The sequence below is a fragment of the Hippocampus guttulatus genome, chromosome 20 (assembly GCF_054856545.1).
Source record: "Hippocampus guttulatus isolate MCC_2025c chromosome 20, RoL_Hgut_1.0, whole genome shotgun sequence".
Taxonomy (NCBI): domain Eukaryota; kingdom Metazoa; phylum Chordata; class Actinopteri; order Syngnathiformes; family Syngnathidae; genus Hippocampus; species Hippocampus guttulatus.
The window spans coordinates 5,694,069-5,705,469 of NC_141280.1; the positions used below are offsets into that span (position 1 = coordinate 5,694,069).

General features: G+C 46.9%; 1 protein-coding gene across 1 annotated transcript in view; it reads left to right on the forward strand.

Annotated features, from left to right (window-relative positions):
• The window catches only part of LOC147187711 (forkhead box protein O3-like), a 35,218-nt gene extending 26,393 nt beyond the window's left edge, over positions 1–8,825 (forward strand). The window contains exons 2-3 of the mRNA XM_086099720.1: positions 4,147–5,579; positions 6,055–8,825. Of these exons, the coding sequence (XP_085955846.1) occupies positions 4,147–5,565 (1,419 nt within the window). The 3' untranslated portion in view covers positions 5,566–5,579; positions 6,055–8,825. The remainder of the gene's footprint in view (positions 1–4,146; positions 5,580–6,054) is intronic.
• The last annotated feature ends 2,576 nt before the right edge of the window (positions 8,826–11,401 follow it).

Below are 11,401 nucleotides of genomic sequence, written 5' to 3' on the forward strand. Positions count from 1 at the left end.
AAGCGTAACATACGTGTTACATATGTGCATGTTCCTCCATATTCCAACTGTTATTTTCGTATTCTGTAATTTGTTTTTATTTTTCCGATATTGCATTATTGTCATGACTGATTTTTTTTTTTTTTTAAAAGACAATGACTTTGACTGAATTCTCGGCACAGTGAGTGAGCGAGAGGTGACACTAAGTGAGCGCTCGCGCGTGTGCGTGCGTGTGTGTGCGTGTGCGTGCGTGTGAGCAAGTGTGAACGTTATAAGAGAAAGTGACTTTGTGCAGCTGCCCTGTCAAAGCCGAAGCACTACAGACGCCTTTTTGTCCACCAGCAACACGTGGGAACAACTAACGGCCGTCATGCCAAAATGTCTTCACCATTGCCCCCCCATTTTGAACACTATCACGTTTGACTGACGCCCAGAGGTGCAAACTCCCATTTGGGTCGCTTTTCCTCGTGGTGTGCTTTTTTTTTTTATAGCACACGGGGTTACATCAGCTCCCGCCACGCCGGATGTCGTAAATGCGCGATGACGAGCGTGAGGCGGAGCGCTCCCATTGGCTGAGGTGGCTTCCCACACTTGCTCCTAAGTGGATGTAGCCGTGCGAGCTGCGGCGGAGGGGATTGGCTGAGGGGAATTGGATTGAGGAGTCGTCGGGAGGGGTTCCGAGAAGGTGTTGCAGTGTGTTTCATCAGCCAGCAACAGCACATAGCTCACTTAACACATATGGAGACGGCGGGGGGGGGGGGGGGGGCTTTCTTCTTCTCTGGTTTTAGCGTGGCACGTCTCAAGAGGTTCAAGTGCAACCAAGCACTCGACTTTCTTTTCTGATTTAGGCTCCAGGATTTGAGGATCAGTCCGTGGTTGCTCCCTTGGTTTCAAGGCATTAATATGCAACAATTTGTCCTGCAAAGTAACTGCTGTAAAAAGACTGCGATTCACATATTTCACATTACCATGGCAACACGATGGACCGCCTAGTTTTGTCACCTGTAATTTTGTCGGGTCAGACCGGACGCCTCATGTTGTGTTAGCACTAGCCCGGATGCTAACATAACACTGGCTCCAGGATTTGACTTTGAGAATGTTATTTTAGACACTTTTATCCATCTGTTTATTAATAATGTGATTAAAATGGCAAACTGTATTATTAGTTAACGTGGAAGTAGGTAATAATTCATCCCGAGAGTAACATTTTTGGGCATTGCCTTGTAATAAGGAGAGCATCTTTTGCATTGCCATGGCGACCGACGGGATCACCTCTTTTCGTAGGCTACAAAACTGGTAGACCTGCCTGGACACCCCCCCATGTTGCGCTAATATTTGCATTGTATGGGCATTCTTCCTTATTTCTACTTTAATTCCTCATTTAAATGCAGGATTTGGTACTTTTAGTGTCTAGACTTGACATCCAAAGCCGCAATATCTCAATTTTGACCGAGCAGGTGACCCGATTGTCTTGTTGCACTTGGACCAGCTGACGCAAAGCACGCTTATCATGTGTTATGTAAACTCGGGCAACTAATCTGAGGCGAATGTCAACACACGCCGTACCGCATGCTAGCTGGGTCAAACGCACGCATTGTGTAACTTAAGGCATTAAAAAAAAAAAAAACCCGAAGGCCCACCACATACTTTTGATCTTGACTTTGTTTACAGCCGGCAGAGACGGTCTTTATTTTATTTGGATTTGTACCCGGCGGGTAGATCCGAAATGTTGTCTGTCAAGTTTATAGAGTTGTGTCATCGAGCATTGGATGCTGTTGTCGGCATGAATCGGAGCTGCTGTCTGTCTCACTGAGCTCTTTTTATTAATGGCCTTTGGGGAAATAGCCCAGAGAGACGTACAAATTTTTTTTTTGGTTACATTTCTCAAGTCGCTGCCCCTCCCCCTGCGCGACTTTACAAGAAGGAAGTATGTAGAGCACAAGTGTTTTGAGTGTGTGTGTGTGTGCGCGCGCGTTAAAATGTTGGATAATCGGACAACATTATGTCAGGCCTCGAGAGACGGTGCCAGAGGATAACCAATGGTCTCCCTGGAATCTCACCTTACCTCGTTGCAAAGAAACACACGCACACACACACACACACACACACACACACGCTCAACCCTCATAAACATTAACATCCAGCGGTCATCATCGACTGCAATTCTTTGATGGGATTGCGTCAGAAAAAAAAAGCGCACATTACTCCAGTCAAAACTTAGAGTCTCAAAAACGCAGCGGACGATACTTTCCGCTTGACCGCCTTAAAGGCACAACTATGCACGTATGCATGCAATGTTCAAATAGAAAAAAGTTAAGACTCTGCTCACACCCTACATTAAAAACGGGGATAATCTAAACCCACTCCTTTTCCCTTTGCGAGCGTACTGCCAATCCAAACCAAACCCAGGAAAGACGGGAAATCCAAAAAACACGGTTGTGAATTTGACTTTTGCCCGTTTCAACCCGAGAACGCGGTCACTAGCGTCACGGCGTTAAAACGTATCCATCGGCGCAGGAAAACACGCCGCCGTAATTTGGAAGGCTTGCTTTAAATGGGAGGAATTAACATTGCCTTCGGTCCCACAGGTCCTGTAAGAGTTTGTGAGGGAATGAGGAGGTGGGACGGAAAAAGAGAGAGAAAAAAATATGGGGGGGGGGGTGAGAATGAATTTCCCCAAAGTGCTTCGGTAGCTCATGGCACAGGAAGACAAGAAAGAAGCCATGTGTCGCATTCCGCAGAGGATCGTGTGTCAAGGAATGCATTTTGGCTCTTCTCCGGCTTCAATTTCAGCGTGCACAAGAAAAGGAGGTGCGCCGGTGCGATTTGATGACATTGTCACCCATCGCCGTCATTCAAAAAAAAAAAAAAATACGGCAATTTCTCCTCACGAGATACATCCGACTCAAAATTCTGGCCTACATTTGTGGCCCGTTGTACAAAATCGGAAAACGGCTTCAATTACTTTGTTTGCGTGACGGTGATCCGAGTCTCAAAAGAGATTCGTCGAATCGTGTCGAATTTTGGAAAGTCATGAGCACTCGGCGCCCATGTCCGAGCCTCCGCGTCTCTCCACGCCCGCCCACCGGCGAAGCGTGATTGAACTGAAGTCGCGTCCGTCAGGCCGCCGTGTTTACGATGGAACAAACGAAGCAAAAACAATACGGCTCATGCGCGGCAACACGGGCGGTCATGTGCTCCCAATCTCCCAGTAAGCTGCCGGGTAGTCCATGGGAAAACAAGCCGGGACTTTGATCGATCGGCGGTGGCACGCGCGAGCACACATGATCCGTTACTGAATCTTCCCCTTGCGCAACAAAGGAGCCCTTTGTTCATTCTTCGGCAGAAGCTCGATGATGGCTCACTGTCCCTCTTGTCTCTCTCGACTCAACGACCGCGGGTACCTACTGTACAACGTAGACATCAACTCAAACCGCTGCGCTTTTCTTTTCATCCAAACTAATTGGTAGAATCGTCATCATGCGACGAGACGATGAGCCAAAACACAATGCCGACGCAACAAAGGGTGGGAGTGGAACATTGGCCAAGTCAATCACCAGACCTGAATACGACAGAGCATGCGTTTCACCTCCTTAAGAGGAGAATGAAGGGACCCCCCCCCCCCCAGCCCACCCCAAAACAAACAAGAACTGAAAGGGGCTGCAGTAAAGGCCTGGAAGATCATTTCAAATGAAGAATTCCACAGTCAACAACACGCGCACTTAGCGCAAGTACGGGTTGTGCACCAAACATCAAATGTTATTCTCTTTAAAACTCATTCAGTACCAGCCAATTCTAGACCAATTCCGAAAAGACGTTTAAAAACGTCTTTGGGAGTGAATGAGTTTACTTAATCACGTCTGTTCCAATACTTTTGCTCACTTTAAAAGTGGGTGGGGCTTCAAACAAAAGGTGCCCTGTGCCCTGAATGCATCTCGATGTAAATACCATGAAATAAAAGCTGGATTTCTGACCTTTTGTCTCGTATTCATCTTTCGGATCTGAAACGCCGATATCTTTGGGAAAGAACAAAAACAAAGGAACGGACCTTGCCGTTGCTATACTTTTGGAGGGGACCGTAAATGCTCATGGAACGCATGAACAAAATCTTCATCCACTAAACACGTCATCGATGAAGTAACGCCGAGTTGGCCTTTTGTGTTGCAGAACTCCATCCGGCACAACCTTTCACTGCACAGCCGCTTCATCCGCGTCCAGAATGAGGGCACGGGCAAGAGTTCCTGGTGGATGATCAACCCAGATGGCGGCAAGGGCGGCAAAGCCCCTCGCCGCCGCGCCGTCTCCATGGACAACAGCAACAAGTACACCAAGTCGGCCCGCGGACGCGCCGCCAAGAAAAAGGCCGCTCTGCAAGCCGCGGCCGCGGCCGGCGACGCCAACGGCGAGAGTCCCTCGGGACTGTCCAAGTGGCCGGGGAGCCCGACATCACGCAGCAGCGAGGAGCTGGACGCCTGGACGGACTTCCGCTCCCGCACTAATTCCAACGCCAGCACCCTGAGCGGCCGTCTTTCGCCGATCCTGGCCAACCCGGAGCTGGACGAGGTCCCCGATGACGAAAGCCCCCTCTCGCCCATGCTGTACTCCAGTCCCGGCAGAGCTCTGTCTCCCGGCAACGCGGCCGTCAACGGGAAGCCCGCCCCCGCCGAGCTGCCCCGTTTGGCGGATCTGGCCGGGACGATGAACCTGAACGACGGGCTCGCAGACGAGCTGATGGACGACCTGGATAACGTCAACTTGGTGACAACCGCTTCGGGACAAGCGCCCTCCAACGGGACCTCGGGGTTCGCTTTTGTCCCGAAATCCAACGGGCTGGGCTCACCCGCCCCCAACGCTTCGCCCTCATCCAACTCTTCTCCCAACAGCGGAGGAAATTACAGCAACTCCATCTTTGGCTCCCACCCGCCGGCCTCCTCCCTGCGTCCGTCCCCCATGCAAACCATCCAGGAGAACAAGCAGACGTCCTTCTCCAGCTTCGGCAGCGTGACTCTGCAGGACCTGCTGAACTCCGACAACCACAGCGACGTCATGATGACCCAGTCGGACCCGCTCATGTCGCAAGCCAGCGCCGCCGCCATCGTGTCCCAGAACTCCCGCCGCGGCTTCATGCTCCGCAACGATCCCATCATGACATTCGGAACGGCCGGAGGGGTTCCGGGCAACCGGGGGGAGATACCCCAAAGCAACAACCACAATCAGAGCTCTGCGAGGTCGATCAACAGAGGCCTGAATTTAGCCAACGAGGTGAACGCTTTGACGAACGCCAAGCAGCAGCTCCTACTTTCACCTCTGGGAGGAAACGGGTCCTCCTCCATGCAGATTGATACCACCATCTTCCTGAACGGGGCGGTGAGCAACGGCGGGGGAGTCTGCCAGGATCGCTTCCCCACAGATCTGGACCTCGACATGTTTAACGGCAGCCTGGAGTGCGACATGGACTCGATCATCCGCAACGAGCTGATGGACGCAGACGGACTGGACTTTAACTTTGACTCTCTGGTCAACATGAACGGCGTCAGCAACTTCACGAGCGCCAAGCAGGCCTCTCAGAGCTGGGTACCCGGCTGAAGAGGACGCACGAGGTAAGTCGGACCCCCCCCCCCCCCCCCCTCTCTTAGAACCTCCTTCATAACAGAAAGATTTTTTTTGAAAAGTCTCTTGACGCTATACCGGTCTTGCAACTGTTAAAAACAAGTTCTTTCAACTCACAGGTGTCCAACTCAAGCCCCGGGGGCCAGATCCGGCCCGCCAGATCATTTTATGTGGCCCGCGAAAGCAAATCACGTGTGTCAACTTGCTAAAAATCCGGACCGAAATGTCAAATTGTCATGCGTAGTAAAGAACTTTTGCTGGCATGTTTACAGTCACTTGAACAATAATTGAACAAACTATTATAATAGACTTGACTGATTTCAAAACCAGTCATCTATTCATTTGTCGAGTACAATTAATAATTTTGTGGTTTCACTGTCAGAACGACCCCCCCCCCTTCAACTTGTAAAAATCAACCATCATAATCATCTTTTTTTTTTTTTTTATTCCTTCTCCTCTCCATAGGTCTGAACTGCGCATCACAAGAGCAAGTCTGAGACACGCCCTCTTTTTTTGCCAACACCAGCCATCAGCACAACATTGAACACCAAACTTGTGTTTACACGACGAACACTCGTCTCGGAGTCGGGGGGATCTGTCGGACTTTTAAGCGATCCACCCCCCCTGGAAAGAGCCTCCTCCGAAACAATAACAACAAAAGTAAATAAATCACAAAAACTCTTGAATTATGCAAGTTTTCTTGTGTATAAGGCTCTCAAAGACACACTGCTCATCAGGTGGGACGACAAGGACAAATCACAAATGAATGCACAGTGTGCCATTCAAATCTCACGGACAAGCCGTGTAAAACTGATCCAGTGCATTTTTTTCCCAAGGGGATGTTGTATTTATCTGCCCTTCCGTGATTCTTTTTTTTTTTTTTTTTTTTTTAAATGTTCAGTGTTTGTTGCTGGGATTTTCCGTTACGTGAAACAGAGCGCCTCGTGTGTGTGTGCGCTTCACCACTATCGCCACGCACTTCCTACAAATGGCTTGAACAGAATAATTTCAATTTTTTAAATTTTTTTTTTTGAAAGCAGCGACAAAAAAAATAAAATTAAATTAAAAAAATACAAATATTAAGAAGAAAATTTCACTTGTGGGTATTTGTACAGTACGAACTTTTAAAATTTGTTATCACAGCATATTATGTAGTAGAAAAAAATAACGAAACAAAAAAAAGTGAATCTATGTGTTCTATCGATGTGAACATTTCCACAGCATTACAGGTGCTATGTAAAACAGTGTTGAATCTTGTCCTCAGAGCACCTTGTGCGTTTTACTTTGTTTAGTTTAGAGAATTTTGTGCCGTTTTTGACCCTCGACCTGCAAAAAAAAAAAAAATGATGGGAGAGGGGATTGGAGGGGAAGTTTGGTGGGAGTAGGTGCTCATTCCTCCAGAAGCCATTTTTCTCCTCCGGCAAAACAATAAGCTGTGTCTTCTGTACGTTGCCAAATTACTTGAATCAAGCAGCAGGATATGCTGGCAGCCAAAATCACAGCACTCATATGCACATCATGTCTAAACACACACACACACACCGATAAAATTAAAGACACACAGTGTGTAGCGCTGTTGTCATTAGCTTGGTGGGATTTAGTTGTTTTTTTTTTTTAATGCGCATGTATAGAAACACTCAGGGGGCGGGAAGCAGGTAGGGTGGGAGCATATTCGTAAAGGTATTTTCATTCAAATAAATATTTCCGTGATGCTTTGTTACGTTTGTAACCTGTGAACATTTTGGGCCGTCGAAGTAGATTTTGCGCCACGATGAAATGATACACGAATCGCGACGCGACCAACACTGAAGTGTGACTCTTAAAAAAAAAAGGGCCGTTTGAAGGGAATGAAGTCATGAGAAGTGCTTGTTATGCTTAGGATGAGGTTTTTTGTAATCGCACCAACTTGCTCAGAAGAACCGTGGCTCTTGCATTCATGTTTGCATGGGAATTTTGCGGTGCGCGCGTCAATATAAGGACGTTTTAATCTTATACACGTCGGACATTTTTCTCAAGAAATTTATTCTGGAGTTTTTCTCTTTCTGTCTTTTTTTTTCCCCTTGAAAGATTGCAACTTTTTCTCAAAATAATCCACATGTTCAGCATGGCCCTAAAACTCAAACATCATGATGTCAATTTATTAGATAACGTACATTGCATTATCGATATATTTTTGGGGGGCAAGTGCACACATCGACATGTCCAAAGGTAAACTACTCCGCTACTTTGCAGAAGCCCCCCCGCACCCCCCCCACCCTACACGTTTGATGTATTTCTGCATTTGGAGCTCCGTGTTGTGTGTGTGAAACGCATTTACTCACCCGTACGTCCCCCACCCCCCGTCGTTCTTGACCCCTTGATACCTCGCCAAGGTCGAGTTGAAGAAACGTTCCGACGTGTCCAGGTCGAAGCAAACGTATTCCTTGAAGCTGATTGTGTAACCGTTGTCGTAGCATTCTGATCCGGAGGACCTGAGGTGAGGGGAAAGTGACATGAAGGTGTATAATAATGTACAGACGTGTATATATACATTTATATATATATATATAATACATATATATATATATCACCAAGGCAGAGGAGTTTGACTGCGCAGTTTTTAAGGATGAGCAAGTTGTAACCACTCAACTCGATTGCAATGGTGCCGTCCCCCTTGACAGCGATTCGAATACAAAGACGACAGCCGTAAGTGTTCGGACAGCAGTGTTTTGTATTTGCGAAATCAGAATCACTTGAACCATCCTCTGACTTTTCTGCGCTGGTTAATTGTGTATTCGAAGACACAAAAAAAAAACTCTTGTCCTGTGTTGGGTGTCTGTTTTTTTGATGTTGTTTGAAACAAATGAAACTGCTCAGCGTTTGAATTTGAATACACCGACTGTACAAAATGTAAGGAAGAGATTTGCTTGGGTTGCTGAAGCAATGACGTTTTTTTTTTTTTTCCTGCTTCGGTCATTCTCCTCCCACACTCTACTGCAGTGAACATTTAAAGAAAAAAAAAACAGAAGGAAAAAAAATTCAAGCGATAAGACCACTAAAAATCGTAATCACCTCGTTTGTACTTTTGTAAAAAGGCTCCCTTCCATACGCCCTCTGTCCAACTTTGTCCGGTATTATTAATCTTCTGGATGGTGATGTTAGTGGGTATTCTTCCTGTGTTCCCTTTTTTTTTCTGGAACTGTAATCTAGTTTGTATAAGAAATGGTGCACATGTAATAAAGCTTGGTGAGGCTCCACATGCTCGTTGTTCCGTCTTTTTGTCGGCGCTCCCTTTTATAATCCCAAAAAAAGACGTTTTCAAAATATTTTCCGCACTTATAAGGCGCTTCGGAGCATAAGCCGCACCCTTCAATTAAACCGCTTTCATACATAGAGCGCACCGCATGATAAGGTGCATAGAATAGAAGCTACAATAGTGGCTGCGGTTGCGCTAGGCATCCACCAGATGGAGCTACGCTAAAGGAATACAATACAATACCGTTTATTTATATGGGGCTTTCACGAGCGCCGCAGTTGTAACAAAGCGCTTTACAGAACATCAGAGAAAATACAACGTCCTAAAATCAGAACATTGATCCATATTTAAGGCGCATCTGATTAGAAAATGGAATGCGCCTTATAGTGAGAAAAATACAGTATATGAGTCGTACATGATATAAAAAAATGAAATGATCTTATAGCCGTCATTGTCTTTGTTTTTTCTCGACTACTCCACTCTACAGCAGCCAAAGGAGAAAAAAAAAGACTCCAACCTAACTTGGAAGGATTAATAGATTGCGGTTTGGTATCAGTTGTACATTTCTGTACCGTTTTATATTGGCCATGTAGCTGAACTGTGGTTGTCTACTTATCATGCTAGCTGAATTTGGAAGTGAGTGTTGGAAAATCACACAAAGATTCACAGTGCGAGCAGTGAAAAGGGCAATAATATCGCGTCCGTCTCATGTTGATTCACACAAGCTGACTGCTTTTTTGGGGGACTTTTCGTTGCACCTCCTATTCACCCGAGAAGATAAATCACTTTGGTGTGTGTGTTCGGGCAGGGGGGGTGGGATAAATCATGAGAAAGACTCCGTGTTCCTCTCACGTTCCTGGAAATCCTCTTACACAATGTTTGTTTGTGGAAGGCTTTGCTCAACAAGATCAGACATGCAGAAACGTTTTTTTGTTGTGGTTTTTTTGGGGCACGCCTCTCCAACTTCTTATTCAAGCTTCAGATCAACTATGAAGCTTTTAAAATACTGTACAGCTAGTTTGTTGTCTCAGATCATTGGTACGGCAATTGCAGTCATTCTACACAGAGGATAAAGACTATATGACGGTGAGTATTGTCGGTCTATATGAGTTGCTGCACTGGAAACTTCAGGTTAAGGATCGCTTCGGACAAGCTAGTTCGCACAAACCTAGCAGACTGTAAGGCTAAACTATGACGTGATTTGAAATCCAGATCACTCCGTGTGTATCGACGGTATCTTATCAGTTTATTTATCTGCCCATCCATCCGAGTGGTTTGTCTCTCTCGAAGCCTGACAACTGAGTCAGTGGTGTCTTTGTGCCGCGAGTGCCGTGCACGCGCGCATGCTAGATTGCTGCAGTGAGATGATGTCATCAGCGTATCGGCTGACTGTAACGGAGCACGGCGGAGCGTGCCGACTTGCGCGCCGGCGCGTGCAGCCCCAACGTTCACGCTCGCGCCAGACAAAGTGACACCGTTTGCTCCACGGGAGCATGTTTCCCCATGCCCCCCCCCCCCCCCCCCCGGAACATTGCATACATCACGAGTAGCGGCGTGTGAGGATGCGACGCGCAGTATTGGTGCGAAAAGTGGCAGGGGGTGAGGTGCGACAAAATGACAGAAATACAGCGTCTGCAGGGGGAAGTGAGAAATGCTGGCGTGCGTCAGAAGGTGCCGGAGTGACATGTTTGAAAATAACCACGTGATGTGCCGCTTTCTGCGTGTTCACATTTGTATAACGCACCGAAAAGAAAAACAACCTATTTCCATTGTTTTTCTGGCTTGAGGGCCTCGGTGTGTGGACGCTATGACGTATGCAAAATGTCAATTGGTGACTTGCTGATGAACAGAAGGCTTCTGGAAGGTGTGCCAGGTGTTGACCCATACTTCATTACTGGGTGTGTCATTTATTTAAGGAAATGAATACCTCTCTCCAAATGAATAGTCTACACCCCCCCCCCCCCCACCCCCCTCCCAGGAGAAAAAAAACAAGTTCTCATTTCAGTTAGTAAATGTTCTTGCTGGGCACACATGGGCATTTAAAATCGGACTGCTAATTCACACGCAACTTCTTTGTTGGAAAGTGGCGGTTCGACGTCTGAGTCTAGGTGCAGTATTTTCTCTAATATTGGCCCCAACTCAAATTGATGCAGGTTTCAATTTGCTATCAAGTTAACAAATAAATGCCGTCTTTCTTAAAATATTGACCTTTTCTAAAAAAAGGATCCCATCTCAATTATGCACTGACGATGTCGCGATGAGGAAATGTATTTCAACTTCAGTCACAAGTTGTATCTCCAACTTGATGTTTTCAGCTCCCATTCACCTCAGCTGTCAGTGACAATTAAGCCCCCCATGCACACAGGGTCACGGTCACAATGCACCACACATCAATATAACTTCGAAGGACGCACACAAAGCGGGATTTCAGAGCGGTGCTGTCAGCGGCCTGTGTGCAATCACTGATGCCGTGCAAACGTGGAGTGAATTACAGCCCGCGCTCGCCATTAAAACCAGCAGACAGAGCGTATTTACTTTCATTAGCCCCATTCTTCACCTTTACAGCGTTCCACCCGT